This window comes from Gopherus flavomarginatus, chromosome 1 (assembly GCF_025201925.1).
Source record: "Gopherus flavomarginatus isolate rGopFla2 chromosome 1, rGopFla2.mat.asm, whole genome shotgun sequence".
NCBI classification, from domain to species: domain Eukaryota; kingdom Metazoa; phylum Chordata; order Testudines; family Testudinidae; genus Gopherus; species Gopherus flavomarginatus.
The window spans coordinates 226,233,940-226,261,530 of NC_066617.1; the positions used below are offsets into that span (position 1 = coordinate 226,233,940).

The 27,591-nt window shown below is 40.2% G+C and overlaps 1 protein-coding gene across 1 annotated transcript in view; it reads right to left on the reverse strand.

The window, feature by feature from the left end:
• Positions 1 to 307: 307 nt before the first annotated feature.
• PHEX (phosphate regulating endopeptidase X-linked) overlaps positions 308 to 27,591 on the reverse strand; it is a 147,019-nt gene continuing 119,735 nt past the window's right edge. The window contains exons 16-22 of the mRNA XM_050936533.1: positions 23,316 to 23,370; positions 19,353 to 19,420; positions 16,649 to 16,779; positions 13,751 to 13,816; positions 12,373 to 12,477; positions 10,940 to 11,016; positions 308 to 4,309 (exon numbers count right to left, since the gene is read on the reverse strand). Coding sequence (XP_050792490.1) covers positions 4,207 to 4,309; positions 10,940 to 11,016; positions 12,373 to 12,477; positions 13,751 to 13,816; positions 16,649 to 16,779; positions 19,353 to 19,420; positions 23,316 to 23,370 — 605 coding nt within the window. The 3' untranslated portion in view covers positions 308 to 4,206. The remainder of the gene's footprint in view (positions 4,310 to 10,939; positions 11,017 to 12,372; positions 12,478 to 13,750; positions 13,817 to 16,648; positions 16,780 to 19,352; positions 19,421 to 23,315; positions 23,371 to 27,591) is intronic.

The window sequence follows — 27,591 nt, forward strand, 5'->3', positions numbered from 1 at the left end:
AGAAGATTAGAGAGCAGGAAATACTTCTCCAAAGCTCAGAGAAAGCAGGCAGACAGAAAACAAAGACCTCAGACACAAAATTCCCTCCACCCAAAGTTGAAAAAATCCGGTTTCCTGATTGGTCCTCTGGTCAGGTGCTTCAGGTGAAAGAGACATTAACCCTTAGCTATCTGTTTATGACAGTTCCTTATTACATTTTACAAATATTAGATATGATACATATGACATTTTATCATTGAAAAAGCCAGCTCCTAAACACCTTTGGCCATAAAGTGCACACAGGAAAATTCTTAATCAATGTTTTTTTTTATTGATTGATTGCACTTAAAACAGGGAATACAATAGACTGATCAGCAAAATGAAAAAACATAATCAGAAAAGGCTTTTTAAGTCAGTGGCTCTGCCCTTGAGTCATCAGATTTTATTTCTTTTGCGATTATACATTTCACAGTAATGTAATATAGAATATACCCTTGATGTGTGTGATCAGTTGAATACTTCATGAAAAATTATACATAACTTTTAAAATATTTTATAAATCAGATATTTAGCATATACATTTCATTCCTAATTTTAGAATGTAAAAGTTCACCCACACAAGGTGAAAGATGGAATTTTTATAGGTGCTGGGTTTAAACTAATCAACCATTCTCTACTCCAGCTCAAAGTGCAATCACTTATACACCAAAGTAACTTTACATGAGTGATTAGTACAACTGTGTCTTCACTGGGACTACTCATGTGCGATGCTACTCGTGCACGTAAGACCCTGCTCCTGCAAAGGCTTATGTACATCCATCACTTTCCACACTGAGTAATTCCAGTGAGATCAATAGAACTACTCATAGTGTGTAAAATTTAAGGTGTGCACAAGTCTTTGCAAAATCAGGGATTAATTCTTTTCAAAGATCAGAGCCCAAATGTGCACTAGCAAAAAAATGTTTCTTTTTGTTTTTTATGGAACAAAAGAAAATCTCTTCAAATTCACACATTACAAAACCTTTTGCATGTGCACTGTACATGGCAATTTTTCCCACTTATCCTGACCTGGAGCCTAACATTTGAACATTGGATGAACAAACATATTAACAATGATATTCATTTAAATTGAAAAGAACACTAACAGGACCTTTTCCAACCTTCCTGGCACTGGAAGTATAGCAACATCTGTTGGTAGGAGAAATGCACTGATTTTTCAAAATTCTCCGAAAACTTACCCAGAAGTGCAATTTAGAAGATGCAGGAACTAAATATTTTTGATAAAGTCATTTGGCAGGATAGACATAGTTGGTGGACTAACAATATTACACTTGTTATAGCAAGACACTGGTGATACACAGGCACAATAGGAAAGCAGATCAGAGCTATAAAATGGACTACTGAGATAGCGACAGTGAGAAGAGACTTCATGAGGCATTATTATGATTTTAATTATTTTTGGTTAACATATGTATAAGAATGCTTTTAATTATTTTGTTCTGCTTTCCTGTGAGCATTAGGCAAACAAAAGAAATTTACCAGACTCCCCAGCAGCAAAGAAAATTGACTGTTGCAAAACTGTTTTTGCATACGCTAGACATAAGCCTGGTCCCATTTATGTAAGAGTAAAAACTCCTACAGACTTCAATGGGGCCAAGATTTCACCCCTGAACTTTAAGCTGCTTATTCAAAGTGAACCTAAATAATGTCAATATTCATGTCCTGAGCATAAATGTATTCTATAGTCAGTTCACTAAAACCAATAATTTAACAGCAACACTATCATGCATGTAGTTCCATGTAATTCAATAGGACTTACTCAAACAAGGAGTCCTGGTTTCTGCAATTTAAGGCCCCATAAGAAATACTGGCCATCTTAATAACATCTTTGGCAAATAACTTCAGGAAAAAAATTACTACTGTACACTTCAGTGGCAAAGAACTCAGAGGTAGTTGGCAAATTTTTTTTCTTCCTGAAGAAAATTGATTTTTTAGTGAAATATTTTGTCCAAAAAAATTATTTTGATTCAGAAATACTGTTGCAGTGCCACATGGGAGATGTAGTTCAGGTCCCTCATGCCCCCAATTCTCCTCCATAGGCTGGGCTTCGTGGGCATGCTGTGTTTCCCCAGTGTATTACCTCCCTTCATAAGAGGCACAGAAAACAAGACAACTGTAATGAAAAATTTTATTCAATATTTGATATTGGATTTTTGACTAAAGCCAGTTTTGCTGGAAAAATTTAAATCAGCCTTACTCAGTAACGTCTACTCCCTGTTTTTATACTGATAATATTTTTTTAAAAGCCAAGCCATTTAAAGGGGAAGTTTTTTTTAAACTACTACAGTAAAACTTCTATCAGTGTGAAATTAAGCCCTGTACAGTATACCTAAAACCCACCTCTATATATTTCCTTGGGCAAGAGGTTATTTTTGTTTGCTTTTCTTTCCTAACTACTACATAATATAGCTTACCACAATAGAAAACATGCTTTTATGAACATCAGTGGAAATCAGATGAAGAACTTAATTGCCTAATTACATGCAAAATCTGGAAAGTTGACTGCATCTGAATATCTCTTTTGAGGCAAACAGGCCAAACATTGTAGATGCTAAGTTCTTCAGTCACATCTCCCCCTTTCCTAATGGATACAGGTGGATTTCACCCCTGTGCAGAGGGCCAGTACAAACAGAAGCAGTGATAGCTCGTTGGGGGCCCTAAGCAGGAATAGTCCCCCCACCCTCACCCCCAAACACACACACACACACACACACACACACACACACACACACACACACAAAACACATACTACTAAAGTGAATAGGGGGCCCTCTTGAGCTGCTTGAAACCCTGAGCAATTGCTGAGTCCGCTTATGTCTAGCGCTGGTACTGAGTACAAGTCTGTGTGTAACCCACACACCTTCTGGGTGTGGTGTTCTGTCCCATCTAGTGGTACCGAGACCACTTAGAAAGAGCGATTAATGAGTCTGTTACAGCCTTAGCTAAGTACTATATGGCTTTTAGCTCATGTGGTAGAGACTCTTGCACTAAGCTCCAGAATCCCCACGTTCGATCCCGCCCACCAACGACCAGGGTCTGTCAGTGTTATATGTGCACCACATACATCTCAGGAAACCCTAGCCCATGGGGCTCAAGTAGGACTTAGGTAGTGCATGGAGTTTTCATGAGATGTGAATGGTGCGGTCTCCTTGTTCAGGCCCTGTATACGAGAGTGAAATACACCTCATGTGTGTAAATATGTGCCTGTTAGGAACAAGAATCAAGACTACAGATAAATAATGCAGTTATTCTAGTGTTTCCCAATGACAGGGATTCCCTGCCCTAGCCCCATTTCCACTCATGGATTTTCTCCATATGGTGCTACCGACGCCCTCCAGGTAACGCAAATCCAACTTATGGAAAAAGTTCCGGAAGTTAGAAACAGGTGTTTTGTTTGGTTAGTTGTTTTTTTTGTTGGTTTTGGGGGGAGGGGGGGTAATTGTCAGGTATACGTTCCCGACTTATGCAAAATTTGAGTTACACAAGGCATTCCTGAATGGAACGCTTGCGTAAGTCGGGGAGCGTCTGTATTAAGGCAGTCATGAAGAACATCCAGGATTTGACAAGTAATCTTTGTGTTTAGTCAACGTGGATGGAAACAGTGAGGAGCTACTCCAACCTCAGGCATTGATCTAACTTCTTAAATTAAATGTATATAAGATCTAGTGTCTTACCATCATGCAAAATCATTTATGACAACGCATGTTATCAAAATGCTGTATTGCACAGGAGATCAGCGCTGGCTACGTAGCAGTTCTCATGAACTAAAGAAATCTGGAAGGACTGAATTATGTATGGGAACATTTTGCTAGCAATAGATTAAAATTGGATTCTACCATTTTGCTCTTGCTAAACTATAAATCAGGAAGTAAATGAGTAATGGCAGCAATCCATCAACAGCAATCCAATCATGGAGTGTCAATTTTTTTCCTGAATCCTCTCCTTTCTCTTGTCCAATTTTTAAAGTTTCCAAACCATAAACAGACAATGATTAGATCTGTGCAGGTCACCCAGCCAGTTGATGAAGATGCATTAAAAAAATAAAACCTCTCTATATTGCTGAATGTTGCTCAGAAGCTGTAGCAGTGGGTTAGAGTTCAGAAACAGCAGTTTATACATATATATTAAAAAAAACAACTCTCTTGGCACCGGATTTAAAAAGACCATCTACCATAGCCGACAGGATTCTGAACCTCTATTCATGGTTGAATTTGCTGGGCAATTGAAAGCTTTACGGAACTCCTCGAAGTTGCTCATTGCACCAATAACTCTAAAGAAAGAAACAAAACACAACATCTGAGTTATTTGGAATTATACATCCCAGATCCTGCAGAATTCTGCTGAACTTGAAAGTTTCAGATTTTTTTCTGTTTGTGGAAGTCACATTTTCTGTTCTCTTTATTCTCAGGCATTGGAAAAGTTTTGAATTTCAGGGGAAGTTCTCCTCTAAATTAACATAGGGCCAACATTGTTTTACCCAAAACATTGAGAAGGATCTCACTCTGCAAGAAACTCCACTGAAGTCAGTGGGATTTTGTAGAATAAAATGCTATTTTACAGAGTAAGGGTGTCCAAATCTAGCTCATAGCTTTCAGGAAAGGTGCCAGATTAACAGGCTAATGGAAAGAAATTTGTCTTTTGTCACTCAACAAACAAGTGCACAAGGCTGGCCTTACCATGATGCAAACTGAGGCAGTCGCCTCAGGTGCCAAACTGTGTGTGTGAGGGGGTGCAACCAGGACCTAGAGTGTGTCTGTTGCTGGTGCATATGTATTCTTTCTGCTCTAGATGCACTGAGATGGTGGAATGCTGTGCTGGAGGGAGGAGGGCACAAGAGATATAACAGGCAGGCAGGAGAAAAGGTGAGAGGAATAACAGAAAGCAGCAGGAGCTGCAGGAAGAGGAGATGGAGCCTCTTAGGTACTTCTCTAGCACCCCCAGGAGCCTGGACTGATTAACACCAGCTTCTAAGGAGCTTCCTATTTCCTGCTGCTTCCCTGAACCCACTTGAGGAGAACAGAGAGTCAACTGAAATAGTAGGAGCCAGTTAGGCTTTTAAGATGCTGATATCTTCCCTCACTCAGGCCCTGCTATCAGCCACTATAGCTGACACAGAACAGCAGTCATTAGTGAAAGAAGAAAATGCCTCTCTGGGGCAGCACTCAGAAAAAGAAAGAAAGCAAAGGAAGCTTTTCTGTCTAAGCAGGAAGGAGCTCTCCTGAGATACAGAGACACAAATGTTCACAGTGAGCTTTCTGGCCCCAGTGAGGATGTGAGTGGTGAGGAGATGCCTGATCTTCCAGTTAGTCAGAGTGCAGGTGACCTGGCAGCTACTGCAGCATCCATATCTCCATCTCAAATGGATGTAACCATGCACATTCCTGAAGAAAAGTGTAGATCACAGAAGAGTGTGGTGGAGACACAAAAAACAGCTGCTGCTGCATTTAGTTCCTTAAGTCTAGATGATCCAGGACTGTGCACCCACTTGAGCAGTAGCCTGAGGGACTTCCTTATCCTGCATGGGCCACATCAAGTGAAAAACTTCATGTTCCCCACAGACAATGAAAATAGAAGTTTCCATCCAACACGTTACTGGTATGAAATCCCCAATGGTGACAAAGTGGAGAGGCCATGGCTTCTGTACTCAAAACCCCAGAATGCTGCATACTGTTTTTGTTGCAAACTCTTACAGTCTAATGTTCCAGCCATATTGGGTTCTACAGGAACAAAGGACTGCAAAAATCTGGCTAGAAATCTAGCATGCCATGAGAAGGCAGCAAATCACCAGAGAGCATTCCATAGGTGGAAAGAGCTTGAGATGAAACTAAGGTTAAAGGCCACCATAGATCAGCATCAAGAGAAGATTGCATCAGAGTCTCTTTACTAGCAAAATGTTCTGAAAAGGTTCATCACCATTGTCAGAATGCTTGCTACCCAAAATCTAGCACTGTGTGGCACTTCAGATCAGCTTTTTGTGACAAACAATGGAAACTTCCTTAAAATTATGGAGCTGATGGCTGAGTTTGATGCTGTACTCCAGGAGCATCTAAGAAGAGTCACCACCGAAGAAATGTACACACACCACTACCTTGGAAAAACAATTCAGAATGAGAACAGACAGTTATTGGCAACAAACGCCAAACAGAAGATTGTGGCAGATCTGAAGTCAGCAAGATATTACTCTGTTATTCTGGACTGCACACCTGATATCAGACATACGGAACAAATGACTTTAATGGTGCGTTTTGTAACAATAATAGAACTTAGTGAAAATATCCCTGCAATGGTGACTGTCAGAGAGCATTTTCTAGAATGTATTGACATTGATGATACTACAGGTTAGGGCTACGATAATGGTGCCAACAGAGGAGTGCAGACACAGATCTGAGAGTTGAACCCTTGAGTTTTTTTGTTCCATGCAGTTCTCATTCATTGAATTTGGTGATTAGTGATGCAGCATCAGCCTCTAGTGAGGCTGCTGAATTTTTTAATGTAATTCAAAGCATCTATGTATTTTTCTCTGCATCAACTCATCGATGGCAAATTTTGAAGCAACATCTGGGAACATCCTCTCTGACACTGAAACCACTGAGTGCTACATGATGGGAAAGTTAAGTGGAGGCGATAAAGCCTATCAAACACCAAATTGGGAAGATAGATGATGCCATAGTTGCCATTATGGAGGATAATGCTATGACAAGAACTGTGCATGGGAGAACAGTGGCAGAGAGAAATGGAATGACTAGAAACATACATAACTTCAAATTTCTGTGTGACTTAGTGTTGTGGCATGACATACAGTTTGAAATAAATGTTGTAAGTAAGAGACTCCAAAGTGTTGACTTTGATATATCTGGAGCAATGGAACAACTGGACAAAGCAAAGTCATACCTACAGTCTTACCGGTCAGCTGAGGGTTTTCAAAATGTTCTGAAGAGTGCACAGAAGTGGGCAGAGGAACTTCACACTGAAGCTATTTTCCCACCCATTCAAGAATACAAGAGTCACCGAAGAAGACAATATTTTGATTACGAGGCACGGCACAATCCCATAAAAGACCCCAAATAACAATTCAAAGTTGAATTCTTTAACCAGGTGCTAGATTGTGCAATAGAGTCAGCTGAAGAATGTTTCGTGCAGCTCAAGGAACATAGCGGTATATTTGAGATGTTGTATGATATTCCAAAATTCCTCACTATACCTGAAGAAGACCTACACCAGCAATGCAGGGCACTAGAGACAGTGTTGACACATGATGACATGCGTGATATTCATGCAAGTGATTTAGGTGATGAACTGAAAGTCCTTTCAAGATACATTTCAGCAGGATCAACTCCAAAGGCTGTTCTGGAGTACATGTGCACAAATGAAATGACCACCCTCTTTCCAAATGCTTTTGTTGCTCTGCACATACTTCTAATACTTCCTGTAACAGTTGCCAGTGGAGAATGCAGCTTTCCCAAGCTGAAGTTAATAAAAACACATCTATTCTCCACAATGACACAGGAGAGGCTGGTTAGCCTTGCAACCATCTCAATAGAGCATGAGCTGGCCCAGACTGTGAACCTGCAGGAAGCAGTTTAAATCTTTGCAACCAGGAAGGCACGAAAAGCACCACTTTGATTATTCAACCAGATAAAAATACCAGCGTTGACTATGCAGGCAAGAAAAGTTACATTTGCTGTTCAGACGTTTGAAAGTTAAGTGTTACTTAAAATTTTTGAACAAGGCATTTTAAGTTGTTAGTTCTCCTTTATTGGGGTAGTAGCAGAGCAGTGCCATGAGAGGAGTAGAACAGGAAGAAGGCAGAATTGAGACCTTTCAAAATTTTTGCCCAAGTGAGGGAGCATGGGAGCGTTATTTGAGCTCCCAGCCTCAGGTGCCAAAATGTTGTGGGCTGGCCCTGCAAGTGCAGGACAGAAAACAGGAATACAGACTCCCTTACACTGTCCTGGCAATGTCTACATCCCAACCTGAAGAGACCACCTCCAGTTGAGATAATAGTTCCCTCTCTCTATACACATAGTTCTTGACTTCTCTTTCCTGACCTCCTTTATTTCATGATGTCAGCTAGGATTATTTTACCATTGCTAAAATTACATTTTGTTTACTCCTAGTATTATTTAGCCTCTTAATACTTTCTAATGTGAAGTTTGAAATGGCACTAAAATAAGTGAAAGTCTGGGCTAAAGGCAGAAATGTATCTACTAAGCAATTAATCATGTGTCTCTTTCATCTTCGGTCTGCAGTGTAGTAGTACTTTTTCTCCGTTGCATACAATCAGTCTTTCAATGTAGCTCAGCGCGGTGGAAAAGAAATTCCCATCACACTAATTAGACTTTCTGCTGGTAGGGATACTTGCAGTGCAAAAAATGCCTAAAGGTCAGTTTTGTGGGGAGAACTACAATATACTATTAGGCTGCAAATAAAATATCAGTAAACATTAAGATATCAGATACATATTCAGGGCCTGCATTTAAAAGCTTTGAAGTCACTTCAAGTTCTGCTTGCAGTGTCAGCCACTTAACTGAGACACAGCTATTGCAAATGAATAGCCACTGCTAATTATTGAAAATATAGTTACAGTTAACAAATATAACTAATGGCAAACAGTACATAGTGAGGAAAGGCTATTCAAATATGAAATCATGTATCTATAGGGTTTTATATTGCCATCCCTCACCACAGTATCTGAGACCTTCCATGTAAAATTGATAGTAATAACAAAGTCCCTAGTGCATCTGATGAAGTGGATATTCACCCACGAAAGCTCATGCTCCAATACGTCTGTTAGTCTATAAGGTGCCACAGGACTCTTTGCTGCTTTTACAGATCCAGACTAACACGGCTACTCCTCTGATACAAAGTCCCTAGTGGAATCTCTGGGACTTCTCCCTTCTTGAGGTAAAACCACTGCTTGAAGTAGGGTTGTTGATTTTGATTTGTCAGATTTTATTAACTTCACAGGGATGTCACTGTTGAGTGCCAGTCTTATGGTAAAAATATGCCTTTTGAAAGAGGAAGGCTTTTCAGCATTTCCTAAATATGGTCAGATTCTGGATTCACCTAATCTTCCCTGGAAGTTTGTTCCATAATCTGATAACATCAGCTGAGAATGCTTTTGCCCAAAACCACTGTGGTCCACAAGGACATGGAAACTTTCCATGACCAATCTGAGATTCACAGAGATCAGAGGCAAACAACCTGTTTTAGATTCTAGGCCTGGACTATGGAGCACCCCCCAAAGGAGATCAGAAAAAGATCTAGTCTGACAACTTTCCAGGACTGGTGCAAAACCCACATTTTTGCAGAAGCCTATCCCCAATAACAGAAGTGGAGATAATAAAAATATTCAAGTACAAATAAATAAATACTAGAAAAATGAAAGCAGTGCCCACTTTTGCACTGATGCCTTTACCTCTTTTAATGTCCTGTATTTCTGCACTTAGACACTGTATGGTCTCTGTAGGTACCTTAGCAGAGCCGTAACTAAGCATTTTAGTGCCAGGGCAAACAATCATATTTGCACCAGTGGTGCAAGATGCTGGGGATGCTGCTGTACCCCCTGGCTTGAAGTAGTAATAACAAACACCAAATACATGGTTTCCATAGGTTCCATCAGCAGCATCCCCACTATAAAAATTGTTCTAGACCCCTAGAAGCGATGTGTGGAGGAAGAGTTAGTACATGGGCTCATGTATTTCCCCAGATTTCTGCCTCCCATTTAGCACAAAGGTTTTCACACTGTGGGGTGCACCTCCCTAGGGCAATGTGCCCTGCAGGTTGAAAACCATTGCCTCCTGCCAGGAGCTGGCAGATCAAAACTATTGGGAGCCACCTGGTCTGCTTCGGCCCCTGGCTTTCCATGCTGTGGGAGCTGGCACTCTGGTTGGATGCCTGGCAGCCCTCTCTGCCCTGCTCCCTGAGCCAGCTGCCTCTGGCAGCCAGGCTTGCGGTCACGCAGCCCAAGTTCTGAGCTCAGCCATGCAAGCCTGGAGCCCATCCCAAGCACTGGGGGACAGGCAGCTGCTGGCAGGGTGGACTTGCTCCCACCAGCTCCAGAAACCAGGCCTGTGAGAACGGAGCGACCTCAAGGTTATCATATTTCAAATTCCCCAAAAAAGGACTCTGTCGAGGGGAAGAGGAGCTGAAGAGGGAATTTGGGGGGGGGCTGGAGGGGGTACCTGTGGCAAGGGTACCCACTGAAGGTGGGCTGCCAGTGCTGGGGAGGGATGGGCTGGCTTAACAGGGGAGCCCCAGCCGCTGCCAAGGGGATGCTGCATGTGGGGCTCCTGCTTCCCACCACCCATTCCTCATCCTCTTCTCTTCCCCATAACATCCCCTAGCCCCAGCCCCCTCCCACCACTCCTACATCCCCCTCCCCCTGCCCCATTCCCTATTCCTTTCTCTTCCCCATCTCATTCTCCTTCCCCTCTGTCCCCTGCACTATCCCATCCCCTTCCTTCCCCACTGCCTCTTTCCCCGACCTCACCCCCTTTCCCCAATATGCCCCCCATGGGCACTTACCACTGTACAGAAAACAGGATGGTGGCCATACAGGGCAGCCACCAAACGTAGAAGGGGAAGACAACTGGCACTAGGACCCAGCAGGTGGTGTCCAGCTGCAGAGGCACGAACACGTGCTCCATACCACCTCCTCTACTTCCAACCTGGGCCTCTGTTTGGGGGGGCAATGCCCCCGGCACCTCCAACTATGCCCATGGACTCTGGCCAACACTGCTGGGCTCAATCCTGTGGGGTGGAGGGCTGCCGCAGCTGGGCCTGATCCTGTGCTGCCCCATTTTTGCGCCCCCACCAGCTCTTCACCCTGGGCAGTTGCCCCTCTTGCCCCGCCCTAGTTATGGCTGTGTACCTTAGACAGATATATTATTTACTCTACCTGAATTGAGGAGGGCTGTGAACTCCAGTATAGATTTGCTCTCTTGCTGACTCTGGTCTGAAAGAATTGCATCTCACCTAACGAAGAAAAGACAAACATGTACATTATTTGGGGGACATATTTTTCAAAATGTGTCTGACTCTGCTACATGTATTACTATAATATACATGAGATGGGCAGGAACAATACCACACCTGTTTTCCTTCACCTCCACTGGCTTCCTAGTCATCTCTGTATGTATCTAATTTAAAACAACTCTGATTTTCAAACACTCACTACGGATTCAAGTCTCTAACCACTGCTGTTCCCCATCTGCTCACTTAGCTCATCTAATCCTAACTTCCTTGATTGTCCTTTCCCTTGAGAATCACTGTAATTGAGGGTCGCCTCTTGTCTTGTGCTGCACCATCTGGAACTCTCTTTCCCCTCCCTTTTAACTACTGTGAATCTTCTTGGTTTTAAACCTCTGAAGTATATACTAAAGATGTGATATAATGATGTTTCTTGTCTCTAGCAACTGTAGATATTACTTAACACATTACTTCATTATTTTCAATACTGATTCCTGACATTTTCCAAGTTTCCTTAATTGCCCCTTAATTTTCAACTCCTAAGGTAATATCTGACCCAATTATGAGTGACCATAAAGGGGGTTATGGACAATATAGACAAATACTGAATTATCCCCTTCTCTATTATACTCTGTATACCCTAACAGACCTTGTGAGTTCGTCGAGCACCTAATCCTTTGTATGAAATAAGATGAATTCAAGGATATTTAATGTCCATACCGATGCCTCTTTTCTAAAAGTGCGCTGAATATACAAAGGGCACCAGAAGGCAATCTTAATGTACAGCAGACAAAGTGAACAAACTTTCCAAGATTTCTCTCTCCTCCATTGCTTGGTTTCACTGAACACACGCCCAATATACCAGACTTAAGACCCATTGCATTTACTACAGTAGTCTGGGGCTCCAGAAGTCAGACAGTCAAACCTCTGAAACCCTACAAAGGCTTATACAGGTGGGAAACTGAAGGGGAAGTGATTGAAAAGTTGGCAGAGAGGATGAAGGCTTGAAGGCTATTGAGAGGAAGAGGTTTACAAGAGAGAGGGATATGGCTGTCGTGACAACTACTTTCGAGAGCTGGAATCATTTCAGTGGGAGAGGCAGAGGAGCCAGTAAGTTGTAAAGGAAAAGGGGGCACAAATTTTGGGGAAGAGAAGAAAGATAAGTGAGGTCCTTGAGAGGATACAGTGGGAGAAGGAGAAAAAAATTAGTAAGTTTAGAAAAAGGAGTCTTTATTCAACCCATTAAAATCTCTTGTTTTGGAGAAAAGGTTGGGGAGGGTGGGGGTGTTGCTTTTAAACCAAGCAGACTGTAGAGCAATCTAGTGGATACATCAACTTGAAAATGCATTTTCTGGTACTCACATGAGCGTAACTGAGAAAGAAGAGCTGATTGTGGGTGAATTCAATGCCTGGTAACAAAGCCTCCTCTACTCCTTTCCTCTTGTCTTCAATCCATTTCCTATAGGCCTGATTAGAGAGGTACAGTGAGGACTGTTCAGTAGATACAGAACTCAACAGCAGTTTTTACAATACTGTGTTTCAATTTTTTTTCCCTGAGCACAAAGAAATAAAACAGCCGCCCACTCTCACACTGGCATGCCAGGTGCCAGCTCATGCCAAAGTCCCCATGTCTCAGCTGGACACTTACAGATACATAGCTGGAATTTGTCTGGATTAATGTTGATAAAACAGGTGTTCGAATTATGAGAGCGTTTAGTCTCTATCAAATGCTTGTGAATTGCTGAATGAATTAATCTTATTTGTAATATCTGTGTTCCATATTGTAATGTAATATGTGAGTGGTTATTGTGAGCCTCTGGGACTGTATGAATTGCCATACAGGAGACGGACATTAATTAGTTTGAAGACCTGCTCTTCTACAGAAATGGTTATGCCCCTCCAAAAAGAGGAGGCCCATTGATACTAGATTGGGTGGATTTTACAACTGGAAACTCCCCACATCTGGACTGAGGAGTTGCCAGCAAAAGGACTAAAGATTCTTATTATTGTTCTGCTCTTCTCCCCGAGACGATGAGTTATGCAAGTGGACTCCTCCCATCAGCTGAGTTTTTCAGCTCAGAGCACATGACCGGAGAGGAATTTTTAAAAAACAACTAAAAGGAACTAGGTATCTCTGTTGTTTGGACTTGTGGTTAGGGAGTGGAAGGTGTTTCTACACATAAGCAAAAGATCCTTAGCTGCTTAATCTGGGGTTACCCCAAAAGTAAAATAAAGCTTGTTGATTATAGCAGCCTATGTTATCTTCTTGAAATCTGAGAATGTAATAATTCATGTGTCTCTATTGCTTGCTTTAACCTTGTAAACAATTCCCTATTTTCCCTTTCCCTATTTATTTAATCTTCCAATAGTTTACTATAGGATTGGCTACAAGCATTATCTTGGTGTGAAACCCAAAGAGCAATTGACATGGGGTAAGTGACTGGCTCTTTGGGATTAGGATTAACCTGAATATTGCTGTGATTCTTGGTGTAAGAGGCCATCTCTCATAGAGAGACACTCACCTGGCTAGTGAGACAGACCGAGTATCCAAAGAGATGGTTTGTGACTCCATGTTAAGGCTGTTAAAGTGCCTGAGAAGCTTGCACTTGGTGCAGTTGGTTAGTGAGATCCAAGTTTAGAACTCACAAGCAATTAAGGGATTGTGCCTTGGTTTTTAACAGTCTGCTCCCTGAGGTTGGTACGCATGCTCTTGCATCACCATTGGGAATCTTACACCTACCCTGAAAGCCTCTCGCAAACCTCCATTGTCTGCAATGTTTTCTGCCAAAGTCCTCTTCCCTTTTACCTGGCAGAAAGGAAGAACATAATTCATTTGATCTGCTCCTAAACTGCATTTCAAGGCCAACCTGTATATACAGACAGGAAAAAATCAAATAGAGGTTATAGGCCAAATCCTCAGCTAGTGTAAATGAATAGCTCTGATGAAAATTGCTTTCCAATGCGAAAAGTCAAACCTATACTCATACCATCTCTGTATTCTCCTGGGGGCAGTTACTCTGGCTCTAGGGTTAGATCCCAAAGGCAAAGTGGCATGAAGCAGAAACAATGCATCTAAGAATCTGGTCTATGAAATTTGATTTGAGTATCAATATTTTTTCCATCCATGTCTGTGCTGCTCTAGTTAGATCTGGGAATTTGCAGAGTTTTAATCTTATTTGACAAATTACATTTATTTCTCCACATAACTTTATCTACTACTGGAGTGGCAGTAACTTTCAAAGTATAACATAAAACAGTAAAATTAAAAGTAGATGTCAAGGAGAGAATTGAAATGGGTAGTGTACAAAATGCTTTTTACAAATCTAGAAAGTTAGTTCAAGTTCTTTTTTCTAATATTGCTTCCAGCAACCATAAAAAAATCATGTTACAAAAATCGGTGTCATCTAAATGCTGATAAACCCAATATCCTGATATTACAACATTTAATATCATTTGAAAGAACCTCATGTTTTCTGTGGAGTAGAGCACTATCTATTATCATCAGACCTATAAGAGTTTTTGAATTATCAGATTGAATTGGTAATTCATTATTTTTTTCCTCCAACTTTTTATACTAAAATAGACGTGTTAAGAACCACAGGATCAAGTTTAGTATCAAATTAATTAAAATATGATTCCAAACCAACAGCTGATAAAGTGGTATGAAGCAACAGTTTGATAATTTGTCCTGTCCTAAATTTCAGTGGCACAATGGTCTAGTCAAAGGCCTTTGGAGAGAATGGGAGTCTTTCCATTGACTTCAATGGATTCTGGATCAGATTGCTAAAACTGCTGTGGCTAAAAGGGATCATGATAGTGATGGGAGAACAAGTGAATTTCTTAACCCCAGAGCTCTTTAGTGTTGGCAAAGTCTGAAACTATATCTATTTCCATATCTACTTCTTTCATTAAGCACCTTTTTGAAGACCTTTTCATTTCAAATTGAAAGAGGAGTTGGGGAGGAAAAGATACCTGATAAAAGTAAACTGATCCGATATTGATAAACTGCATAACATATCAGTGCTAAAGATGTAAAATATACAGGAAAGAAAGAGATCTTTGGATGTCCATCCCTTCAAACAGAAGCTCCAATAAAAGAGGAGAAAACATCAGATTTCCTTTCCCTCTCCTCCCCCCACAAAAAAAAGGTGTTCAAAATTGTGTTGTACAGAAGACTGTGCTGGAATGCAAACTATCACCTTATGAGTTGGGAAAAAGAGTTTCCTGTTCCTGCTTGCATGCTTGGGGACTCCATAGGGAAGTGTGTAATCTGGGAGCAGCAGTTAGTCAGGAAAAAGCTAGCCTAGGACAAGTTGGGAGAGTTGTGCCTCTGCCTTAGGAGCAGCCTGCTTTGTCTCCCTCTGTGTATGCGCACACCCTGACACATAACAAAAAGGACTCTGTGCTTCACAGGAAAGGAAGAACTAAATATCTCCACCTCAGTGAAGTCCTGTAGATGACATGACTGCACTAGCAGCAGTTCCTACAACTTCATGGATGCGGAGGGTCCAAATCCTCCTAACCACACTCAGCACCTCCAGAAAGCAAAAGACTGATGGATTGGCCAATAGCATCAGCATGGAATGAGTGTGAGAGTTCCAGCAGCTCCTCCACAACATCTTCTGTGTCTTAAGTGATACTTCTCTTGTGGTGATGATGGTGGCAGCGGAGATGCTTAACAAACAGCCGGAGGTAATTTACTGATAAATTGGCTGATATCCAGCACTGCAAACTTGACCCATTGGATTGCTAAGTGGTCAGTGGCACATCAGCATCACTCAGCTGATGAACAACTAACAATATCTTTAACAGCTTATTATGAGGAGGTGCAAGAGCAGGTGAGTTAATTCTGCTTTTGAAATGTGAATACAGGGGGTAGAAATTGGGTTTTAAGGATATTGATTTAACTGTAAAAATGAGGTTAAAATCCTGGCCCCATAGAAGTCAATGAGAGTTCTGCAAATTATATCAGTGGGGCCAGAATTCCATACCCAGAGTCCCTATTTATGCCTCATTCAAGAAACTTACAGTTTAAACCTGTACATATTCAGAGGAGCCCATGCTTCTGATAGCTAATACACACATTTCATTTCTATTTCTATTTCTTTTTTCAACCGGGCATTTGCTGTGAATGATTGTTTAGTATTTGATTCATTTGATCTGCAACATGTCCACATGTACATGGAAAAAATAGCAAGAGTTGAATGGGAAATAAGCTGTAGCTTGTGTCTCCACGTTATAATGTTATTTATTTTCTGATTTATTGGGTGGGATTGCTAAATGGATCTAAAACACATTATCAGTTTCTTCTTTTAAAAAAATGGTAGCTGCCACTACCCAGTCCCAAACACTGTTCTGTGCTGACACCGCTACTCCTGCTGCTTGGCTTCACCCACTCACACTGCCTCCACTGTTGACCTCACTATGAGAAGCAGTTTAACCCTCTCAACAAAGAGTCTGTTGTTGTAATTTGTTTTAGCTAATAGTTTGACAAACAAGTTAAATTAAACAAATGTGCTCACTTCATCTCAAAGCATTTGTTATGAATAGCCCATACACTTGTAGCATTCCAACAGGTTGGTAGTCATGAAACAATAAGTAAACTATCAGGGACTTCAGCCACTGGCATGTTACATACATTTAGGCCAGCTCTCTTCCAATAATAATTATCGTACTGGTTAATCATGCATTTTGTCTTCTCTTTGAATTTTTCTTCAGACTCAGTGGACCACCAGGGGTCTAAATTCCCATTCTTGTCATACTTACGACCTAAAAACCAAAAGACATTTTTGAGAAAAATATACTTTTTGCAGTATTTGTAGCATCTCATGGACACAAATACAAGAAGTGAGAGTAGTAAAAAGGATGTATTGCTTCACATCAGTTTGTCCACACTTGCTTATTCTGCTTAATTCACTAGATTTTCTGATTCTTGTCCCTCAGCTAAAGGTAGTACTGCAGAAACCCAATTCCTGTGGTCATGCTAGCCAATGAATGACGCTAAATGAGTGAATCTCAAAAAGATGCAACATTAGACATATCATTCACTTGATAGGGAAAAGGAAGATTCAACCCAAGAGGGTATGTAGTTATAGTCTTCGTAGTTTGCCTAACATTGTGGCTGTGTACTTTGTTTTGCATGTAATTGTTCTGAGAGAGACTCAGGTTACATTCTCTGCTTTGGCTTCTTCCTCTAAAATGGCACTATTTTTACAGTGCTAACACCTGTACATCACTCTGCAGCAGCCATCCTAGCCAATGGGGTTGCACATATGTGACTGAGAATATAGCCTAGAGAGTCTTTTTCGAATAACACAGATTGACTCTAAGATCCCAGGATGAATTTATATAGCTGGAAATTGAAGAATAAGGGATTTCACAAGAGTACCGAGGGCAGAATTTAACACTGCAGTTAGACCATAATAGACAATTCATGTAATGACCTGTGAGCTAGAATGGAATCCAGCACCTACTCCCCAAACTACCTTGACTGTGCAGTGTGAATAAGAATAAAAGCAGAAAAACTTAGTTCGTAACTAAAGTATTCAAATATGACTCTGAGTTTACACAAGGATATGACTTGCTGAGAAAGAGTTTACATTTTTCAGAGAAAAATTACTTTAACAACATAAAAACAACAAGGAGTCTGGTGGCACTTTAAGACTAACAGATTTATTTGGGCATAAACTCTGAAGAAGTGAGGTTTTTTACCCACGAAAGTTTATGCCAAAATAAGTCTTTAAGGTGCCACCGGACTACCTGTTGTTTTTGTGGATACAGACTAACACAGCTGCCTCCTGATATTTAACAGCATAAAAATCATAGTTGTTCTAAATTATTCTTCATGTAAATTATTAGACTTCAGAACTCAGAAGGATCAAAACAACTGACATTAAGATGTTGAGAGACAAAAAGGGTGACAAGATTAGTCACCAATTTTTGACTAACAATGGCTTTTTTTTGGTGCCACATCCTATATTTTTATTTTATATTTTTGTTTAAAATGGACTTAATCACTGGATGAAATCCTGCCCCCACTGAAGTCAATGGCAAAGCTCCCATTTTTATCAGTGGGGCCTCTACTTCATCCAGTGTCTCAGCTCCCATTTTTATAACAAATTTTATCACACAAGTGAGGTCAATGACATAGCAGAATTATACAATATTATAGAAATATGAACTTTCCAGTAAAAGCTAATTGTGGTTATTTTTCATCCTCAGACCATATAATTGTGATTCTGCAAACAGGCACATCATTGTTATATTATAAAATGGATACTATGCTTCATGCTTCCCGCTTTACTTGTCTAAAGCCTCATGACATACACTATGTCTACACTGCAATTAGACACCTGTGGCTGGACTGTGTCAGCTGACTCGGGCTCTGGCTAAGGGGCTGCTTAATTGTGAAGTAGACGTTTTGGCTTAGGCTGCAGCCTGAGCTCTGAGACCTTTCCACCTTGCAGCTTCCCAGACCCCAGGCTCCCGTCCGAGCCCAAATGTCTCCACAGCAATTAAACAGCTCCTTAGCCTGAGCCCTGTGAGCCAGAGTCACCTGGCACTGTGTTTTAATTGCAGTGTGGATATACTCAGAGAAATCAGCCAGTCAAACCACAGACCAGTCAGATCAATACCTTACAATACACTGCCATAAACTGTGTCTTATACGTTGCCATAATTTTCTACAGACTTCTGTATCACATAACTAATATGACAATGAGAAGATAAAGACATAAGTCTATTAATTGTTATATCTATTGCAGCAGTGGAAGAAACTAGAGTTGGTCAGAAACTTTCTGATAGAACTATTTTCCATCAGAAAATGCCAATTTCACAAAAGCAAAACATTTTGCAGAAGTTGTCAATTTAAAGGAGAATGTGTTCCAAAAGAAAAAATGGAAAAATGTTGATCACTTTCTGAATAGAACATTTTGATTTTCCACTTTTAAATTACTTTTTGCTTTTTAAAATTTGGTATTATGTAAATTAATTTTTAAAGCAAAAATCAGAATGAAAAGGTTTTGATTTTATCCAAATAAAATGTTTCAGCTAGCCCAAAACATCTTTTTTTCAGAATTTCATTTTATTGGATAGTCTCTATTATTTTTGGTTTTGTTCTGTTTCAGACCAGAGGAAAATACTCACTCATAAAAAATCCCTATTGGCCCAACTTTAGAAGGAATCCATGCAAAACTAAACCATTCTTTTTACAATCTTATGCTTCTCTTGACACATCTTATCATTCTTGAAAAAAATGTACACCTAAAACTACTCCTATGCATCCTTTTTTTTAATTCAACAAACCAAAAAGAAGATCAATGTAAATGTGGACAATTACTCACCATTATTATCAAATCCATGGGTAAACTCATGCCCAACAATTACCCCAATGGCACCATAACTTAAAGACCTATAACACAAAAGAGCAGTTTCACCTCATGATAGATGCATGCATATGAACATCAAAGCAGATGAGATAGAGGATAGAACAGGTTTCCATTTCAGAAAAGATTTTTTGTATCTAAAAACTACATCCATGAAGTGCCTCTCAAAGTTTCTGATATTGAATGATGGACCATGAAAAGTCTTGTTTATTAAAGAAGGGTAAAAATAAAATCTTAAAGGCATCATTGTCATCTCTGAGGTGGCTAGATTTTCTATACAAATATCTTATATCCTCATCAGGACTCACCAAAAAAAGGGGGGGGGCTTCCAACTGAGTGCAGCATTTATTTTCTAACTGGGAACTGGATAGTGTTAAGAGTAAAATTATTCTGATAATGTAGTTAAAGAAAAGCACAGATCAAAGATTAAAAGTGATTTGAGATGCCATCTCTAATCACACTTCTCTGAGTATGTGATAGACAAGCATGCAATTGCATGTCATTTAATGTGTGAAACATTAACTAGATTCCCATTGTTTTCAAAAGAGGTATTATCCTATTTCCCCTTCACCTGTGCAGAAATAAGAGATTATCTACAATCAGATCTAATGCACTGAAGAGCCAGAAAGGAGACAATCATTTCATGTTCCTGGCAGACAATAATTGACATCTTCCTGGTTTGTTTGTAGAGTATATTTTTTGTTTTCAATTTTCTGATCTTCTTCTATGGTGAGGGGAAAAGATTACTTTCATTCATGCTTCCCGGTTTACTTGTCTAAAGCCTGCATTCAAAAGAGGTATTCATGAAACACATCTTGTATTTGCTAAGTTAGTCTTCTGGAACATTACATACGTCACACGTTACAGAAATGCCATACATCAACGTAGTGTATATCAGTGTTTTAATAACACATGGTATAGGAACAGGAAAAGGCAAAGGGTTTGAAGTAACATATTATTACTGGACATAATGAGCCATCATATACTAATTGCTCATCTTAGTTATACCCAAAAATGTGTTTATGATTTAATCCCCTCCACCCATGACAATTCTTCCCTTTGTTGTTTTTTTTCCTGAAGGGTAACTTGTCTGTGAGAAGATGTTTCCTGCTGGGTTTTCTATCATCTCAAACCTTCGTTAAAGAGCTTTGGTTAAAGTTATACAGTTGGACAATAGAAATATCATCCCATTGTGTGACAAATTTGTAATTTTGTATAATGACAATTATCTGTAGATAGGCGCCTAGGAATGCACAATATGAGGCTTGTTTTCCATATCTAAAGTCATAAAGCCTTCTGAAGCCAGAGAAGTATGAAAAAACAAAACGGCAAAAATATCAGCTGCACTCATATTAGCAGCATGAGGAAGGCTTCTGTAGAAAAGTTTCCAGTTGTTGCTAATGTTTATAGTAAAGGATCAAGATACTTTTTTCTAGGTTGAGAACCCTCTCTTACCTGTCCTGGGAGCTCTGCAGGTGTTAACATCAAATTTAAACCAAAATCAACTTTAGACAATGTAGGTAAACAATAGTCATGTCACTCAGAAAAAAATAGACATTGTTTGATTTTTGATGGATAACATTAGGAATGCTGCTATCCAAAAATCATTAAAATCAACCCAGTGGGTTTGTAATAAGATTATTGCCTTTTAACATTATCAGCAACATTTATTTGTGAAAATTCAACTATCAAAAAAAGTCTGTAATTACAAAAACTAATTCAAGTAATTTTCTGTCACTCTGTTTGCAATGCCACTGACATTACAAACTCCTAACTAGGAATGATGGAGCTTAATAATCACATTGTATTTGATATACACATACGTAGCCTAATAATGTAGCTTCCAATTATGCAGATAGGGAGAGTTGATTTTAATTGAGGTTGTATTGGAGCTGGAACCCTAATAGCGATCAGTGAATAAATATTGGCAGGATACATCTTTCTGCAAGTGCTGGTATTTATTACTTGATTTTTTTCTGATTCTAGTACTCATGTATGATCTCTATTATATGGACTGACAAAAGATCTAGAATAAGCCAATCCGTTTGACATAGAACAGATTCATTTGTTTACTAAATTCTGATGAGTATGAGAGTGAAAACAACTTGTATAAGTTAGAGTAACATTTAAAGAAGAGAAATATGTGAGGCATAAATGTTTGAAAGAGCCACAATTTCAGCACTTCGACAGGAGATCAGGGTACCAAGAAATCATCTCAGAGAACAAAACTGGAATTGACCACACTGAAATAAGCATAGTATAAAAAGGAGTTAACTAGGAATAAAGGGAGGTCCTGTCCAATTACTGCACCACAAGAAAGTCACTTGGCTCATAAGAATTAATCTTGAACATGAATTTATTTGTTCCTAAGTTTAATGCATATCGTTATATTTACTGCCAAAATTCCTATTTAGAGAAGCACTCATCCCAATTGAAATATAACAAATACAACATATGTTTAAAGGTAAACAATGGAATTTATTAAGGACACTTGTCAGTAGTAATGGGTCTCATTTGATAGCTTACTGAAACTGTGGTCGGGGTCTTCTTATTCTCTTGTCCCTCCCCAAGTATGAAAATATTGAATTGCATGGACGTAGGGACTTTTCACTTAGCATGATTAAAGGTGACCTGAAATCTTTCCTCCTATAGCAGCACATACTAACCAAGGCTCAAATGGAACTGCTCACCTGCTTAAAGTCAAGCATGTGCTAAAGTCTATATCCTGAGGATATCTATCACCTTGATGAGGCCCTAAGAGGGACATCAAGCACTCTGGCCCATATCCACAAAGGTACTTAGGCGCCTAAGATGTCTGATTCCAGGAGAGGAGTTCCCAGCTGTAGATTAGAAGCAGAGTATATCCTGCAGTCCAGACTTAGGCACCTAACTCCAGCACTCCTAACTCCCTTCTCACCAGCATCTCCCATTGGCTAGTTTAGGGGGGCTCCCCACCTAACATGCTGACTTTTGTGGATCCCATTCCTAGGCGCCTATCTTTTCCCATTAATTGTATAGAAAGCCTATGGGCCTAACTCAGGCTCTGTGAATTGCAGTGTGTTTCTGTGATTTTCTAGGCACCTAAAAGCAGGGCCGGCTCCAGGCACCAGCGCAGCAAGCAGCTGCTTGGGGCGGTATGTCCGGCTCTTTGGTGGTAATTTGGTGGCGGGTCCCTCAGTCCCTCTCAGAGGGAAGGACTGGCTGCCAAATTGCCACCGAAGAGTGAAGCGGCAGCGGTAGAGCTGCTCCCAATCATGGGGTTTTTTTGTTGGTTTTTTTTTTGCTGCTTGGGGCGGCAAAATCACTGGAGCCGGCCTGCCTAAAAGTTAGGCCTTGTAGTGCTGAGCCTCATAACTCCTACGTTCCTTTTGTGGATCCAATCCAAAACTCACTGAAGTCCATGGAAATGCTGCCATTCGCTTCAGCAGGCTTTGGAGCAGCCTCTTAGCTGGGGCAGGGCAGCATTCAGTGCAGATGAAAGTTTTGTTTCCATTATTTATGGTTCTCTTTTAATAGACTTCATGCACACGCTGCTCTCTTCTGCTCACTACAGAATCTAAACACCCTGCACACACACACAATTATTTACAAATTCCTCAAAGCAATTAATCCTCAGTTTAAACAACACAGAGATATCCAGTTTCCCAAGGTAAAAACAGGTATCTCACAAGGCAGCAGCTGTTCAGATCAACCTGATTTTTCAATAGAAAAAGCAGCCTGCAGCAGAAGGACACTTATCCCAAAGGGCTCTTCCACTGCCAGTTTCTTCATGCCACGATTATACATTTCTACTGTACATGTTGTTTTGGGCTGCTGTATCAATATACTCTTTCACTTGTGCTTCCTTTCATTTCACACAAGAACTTATTTTTGCAACTCTTACTTATTGCCTACTTACTATAGTTCTCCTTTCTTACTTACCTAGGATATTCTGTCCCCCAAAAGAAAGGCTTTTGGAGTTCTCCTGCTGGGAATCCTGTAATCGTCAAAATAGAAAAGTTAGAAGCAAATTCAGTTCTGCTGAACAATGAAGCCACAAGTGGGTTTTAAAGAGGGTTCTGCAGGGCAGTTCTTGAACAACTTCAAAGTAGTGTGCTGATAATTCGCCTGTGGGACTTCCAAACAGACCATAGATCCTCCTTGTTCACAATGCCGTGGCAACAGGATGTTGCACTATGACCTGAGACAGTTTGTTGTTGTATGTTAGACATCTAGACAAGCAGAACTTCCCTTGTGCTTTCTCACTGGATTTTGGGCTACATAGATTGCTGGCTGCACTGGTCTTCCCATGCAAAGGGACAGAGCCACTTCTCTGGCCTCTGAGCTCTTGACAATACATACAGAAGGGCAAGAGTATCAGACAAAATGCCAAAAAAACAAAAAAAAGAACTTGCTCCCCAGGCTACTGGAGCCCCAATTCTGCAAGGTAATTAAGCACGTTCCTATTTTTAACCACATGAATAGTCTCATTAAAATCAGTGACTTGTTTAAAGTAAGCGATATGCTTAACCAACTTGTTGAATCAGGATCACAGATTATCAAGGCTTGATAGGAACATCCAACCATACCCAATAAGTGCATCAGTTGGAAGTTACTGGTAAAATAATCTGCAGTTGAAAGGTTATCAGTGCTGACACTCCAGTGAGTGATTTACCCAAGATCACACACAGACAGGAATAGTACCTAGAACCCACAAATCCCAGGCCCATTTCTAACCACTAAACTACATTTCAGTACATATACAGAAGTCAATTCCCTGCTGCTGAAGTTCTCCCTTATCTGGGGTTAAACATACCAACTGGTTAACAGCTGCTGCACCACTACACAAGCTTGAGACTCTCTGGCCAAATTTTTCAAAATGGGGTGAAAAATCAAGCCATGTATGTGCTTAGATATAGAGTTAGGTATATAGCTTCAGGAGCAGCCTTTTGAAAAGACTTGGCCTATATCTCCATTTTTCTTTTTTAGAGTATCTTAAGCCTATATAAAGTGGCTATGACAATGATGTTTCTTGGACTGGTTCATTGCAATTTCTAACTTTTCCACCATATTCTGATTGCCAAAGAAAGTTACGGCCTCTAACATAAAAACCACATGAACTTTAAAATCAAAACAAAAAAGATAATAAGATTTTAGGTCTTTTATTATTTATAAGCAGAGCACGGAATTTTGCACAGCGAAGGTAAATGTGAGACAAGATTTCATTATTATCCTCCCAGAGTCTTTTAAAAGAACATACTGAGTGTAATTCATGTCAAGTGATGCAGCAAGTGGTATGCCCTCCTGGCCTGCCCATCTGCTGCCTGCCTGCTCTTGCTCCCTTGCTGCCATAGCCACCTGTTTGCAATTGATTTATGAAAAGCAACTTTTTGTAAAACTTATACTCTGGGTTTTTATCATTCCCTGGATGCTCTTCTGTTGTTCAGATCATGTTCAGACTCTTTATTTTTGTGCTGTAAAAATATAAATTACACTAGTTACCAAGGATTTCCTGATCTTGCATCACAACTAGAAGAGTAAGCATTCATATTCACCATGTGTATTGTCATACATCTCATATTAATGGCATTCTCAAGTATCCTTTTAAATCTTTACTCTTAGTGGACAGACCGCTGGATGGGGACTCAGGAGATGTGGGCTGTATTCCTGGCTCTGCCACTAGGCTACTGGGTGGACTTCAGCAAGTAATTTTACTTCCTGTGCCTCATTTTCCCATCCATAAAATGAGGATAATGATACTGAGCTCTTTTGTAAGGTATTTTGAGATCTAAAGATGAAAAGCCCTATGTAAGTGTTAGGTATCATCATTAGAATAGGTCCCGCCTACAAAGCTTCTTCAGAAATGAGTTTAGGCAGTGACAAATCACACATTCTGTTAGGATCTGATCCAAACCTTTTGAAGTCAATAGAAAATTCTCCAGACTGGACTGTGGAACCTTGCAATCTGGTCTCCTCCATGTTGTAACATGCAGGTAGCCCACGCAGGGCTCCAAATCGTCCCTTTACTGTCTTGTATAGATGCACTCGTTGGCACAGTAGCCCTCAGAGTCCAAGGGCCCAATTCTATAAATATTATTGTGGTGTGAGTAATGTTGATCATATGAGTAGCTCCATCGATTTAATAAGTCTATTTGTGTGAGTAAAGTAACTCACCGTGACCAAGTGAGATACGTATGTATCAAACTGTGAACTTGATTTTGTTTTGTGACTTCCATTTTTATATCCTGTTATCCATTTTAATGTGCTAACTGCCATTTTGTGTTGGAAAGCCAGCCTGACCCTGACAAGAACAGTCCAGACACTACCCCTCCAGGATAGGGTGTGGAACATCTCAGAGAGGACTACAGTGGGAGAGCCTTCAAGGGCCACCAACTCTGAATGAGTCTCAGTCACTGGCCCAACACAGGGAACAACGCTTTTCTTCATGGGGACTTGCATGACTTGGGGTTAGAATTTCCCAGTCTGGTCACAAGGCAAAACAGAATCAGAGACTATATGTAAGGGGTGGGCTGCTTTCAGAAGAAGAGAGCTGTCCACCATCACATACCAGAAAACCAGTGAGAGACAGTAAAAGATGGTAGGAGAGACACTGCCTCATGTGAAATGCTGACCAGCCCTCAGACTCACAGGAAGGATAAGATCAGTCATGGGGAGGGTGTGTCTCAGGACTGTTACTTATTTTGCAAAGAACTGTAACTCTCTAGTACTTTCTTAACTGTAAATGTGGCTGTGGTTAAGAAATTCATTTGATAAGCCTGTGTTCCTTGCCTGCCTGCTACGTTGTCCTTAAGAAGGTTAACTGAGTTCAGAGCACCCACACAGTGAGATGGAATTCTGAAGAAACATGTATAGCAACAGGAGGGCTCGAGAGAGTTGAGGCACTGATTAGGAGGTCTAAGACAGCTTAGCTGGGAAGCTCCACATCTCAGAAACTGGGCCCTGCACCTGGGAATGTGCTTAGAGACCCAGATCTACAAACAACAATTCGGTTCTGCCTGACCTATTTGGCTCAGGAGCACATGGCATCCAGAGGTTGGGTCCATTCACAACAGATGGGTATCTGTCCAGACAGGGAGACTAGGCCAGGCTTTGACACTCATATGCATATATGTTTACAGGATTGCACCTGAATTTTGCAGATTTTCCTCTCACATCATTGTCTTAATTTAGGAATAAAAATACCACTTATTTGGACAAGACATTTTCCTTTTCCTGGTTGTGAAAAATGATTCACTTTCTGGTTGTTTTTGTTATTTTTTTCTTTCAAAATGTTTATGGGTGAAGGTGCCCTACAGATCCACCTTTAAAAATATTTGCTTTTGCTGCTTCTACTGCCCTTCCATTATGTATCTACTGAACCCTCCACTTGTTTAGAATATGCTACCAAAATGCAATATTTTTTTTACAGCTTTGCAGGCAATTGAATGTACCTGTCCGGCTTTTAAAATGTTTAGCTCTGAATTTATTCTGAGTTTAAAATTCTAATTGACATCCTTGACCTGCACAGGACTACTTTTAACTTCACTGAAGGAAACTTGACTCACATATCAACACTCAACCTGCATCCCTAAGAAGGGGATGTGTAGTTTGTTGATGTACATTTCAAGTTTTAAAATACAGCATTTTCCACCTTTATAGCAGTGGTCTTCTCTGAGTGCTTTACATGTATGTATAAACTAAATCATCAGCATTAATTAATTAACATATTTGTAAGAGAGGTAAGTATTATTCACATTTCATAGATAAACAAACTGAGGCACAGGAAGATGAAGTTACTTGCCCAAATAAGCACAAGTAATTTGATTTGCTCATTTTCAACTAGAAGACTGTGAAAGGAAATAGTTTAACACCACTTGGCTTCATGCAAACATCTTCCAAATCTACCACGTTGGTTTGCTCCATTGAATTTTGATTTGAACAAAACCAAAATCCCAGTCACATACTTGAGAGGAAACACAAGTAAACAGAGTTTGCCCACTTCCCATTTGGGAAGTGTGGAATTTAGTTTAATTAGTTTACCCACTTTTTTTTTTTAAACCACGGTACCACTGCAAAATCCCCACAATTAAAGTAACACTTTAAATTCCAGGTTCCACCTCCTAATGCACTGAAACTATGCAAAAAATAACACATTTTACATTATTCTAACTGGTGATGAGCCTGAACCAGAGCAGCAAAGATGACCCACAGGAGCATG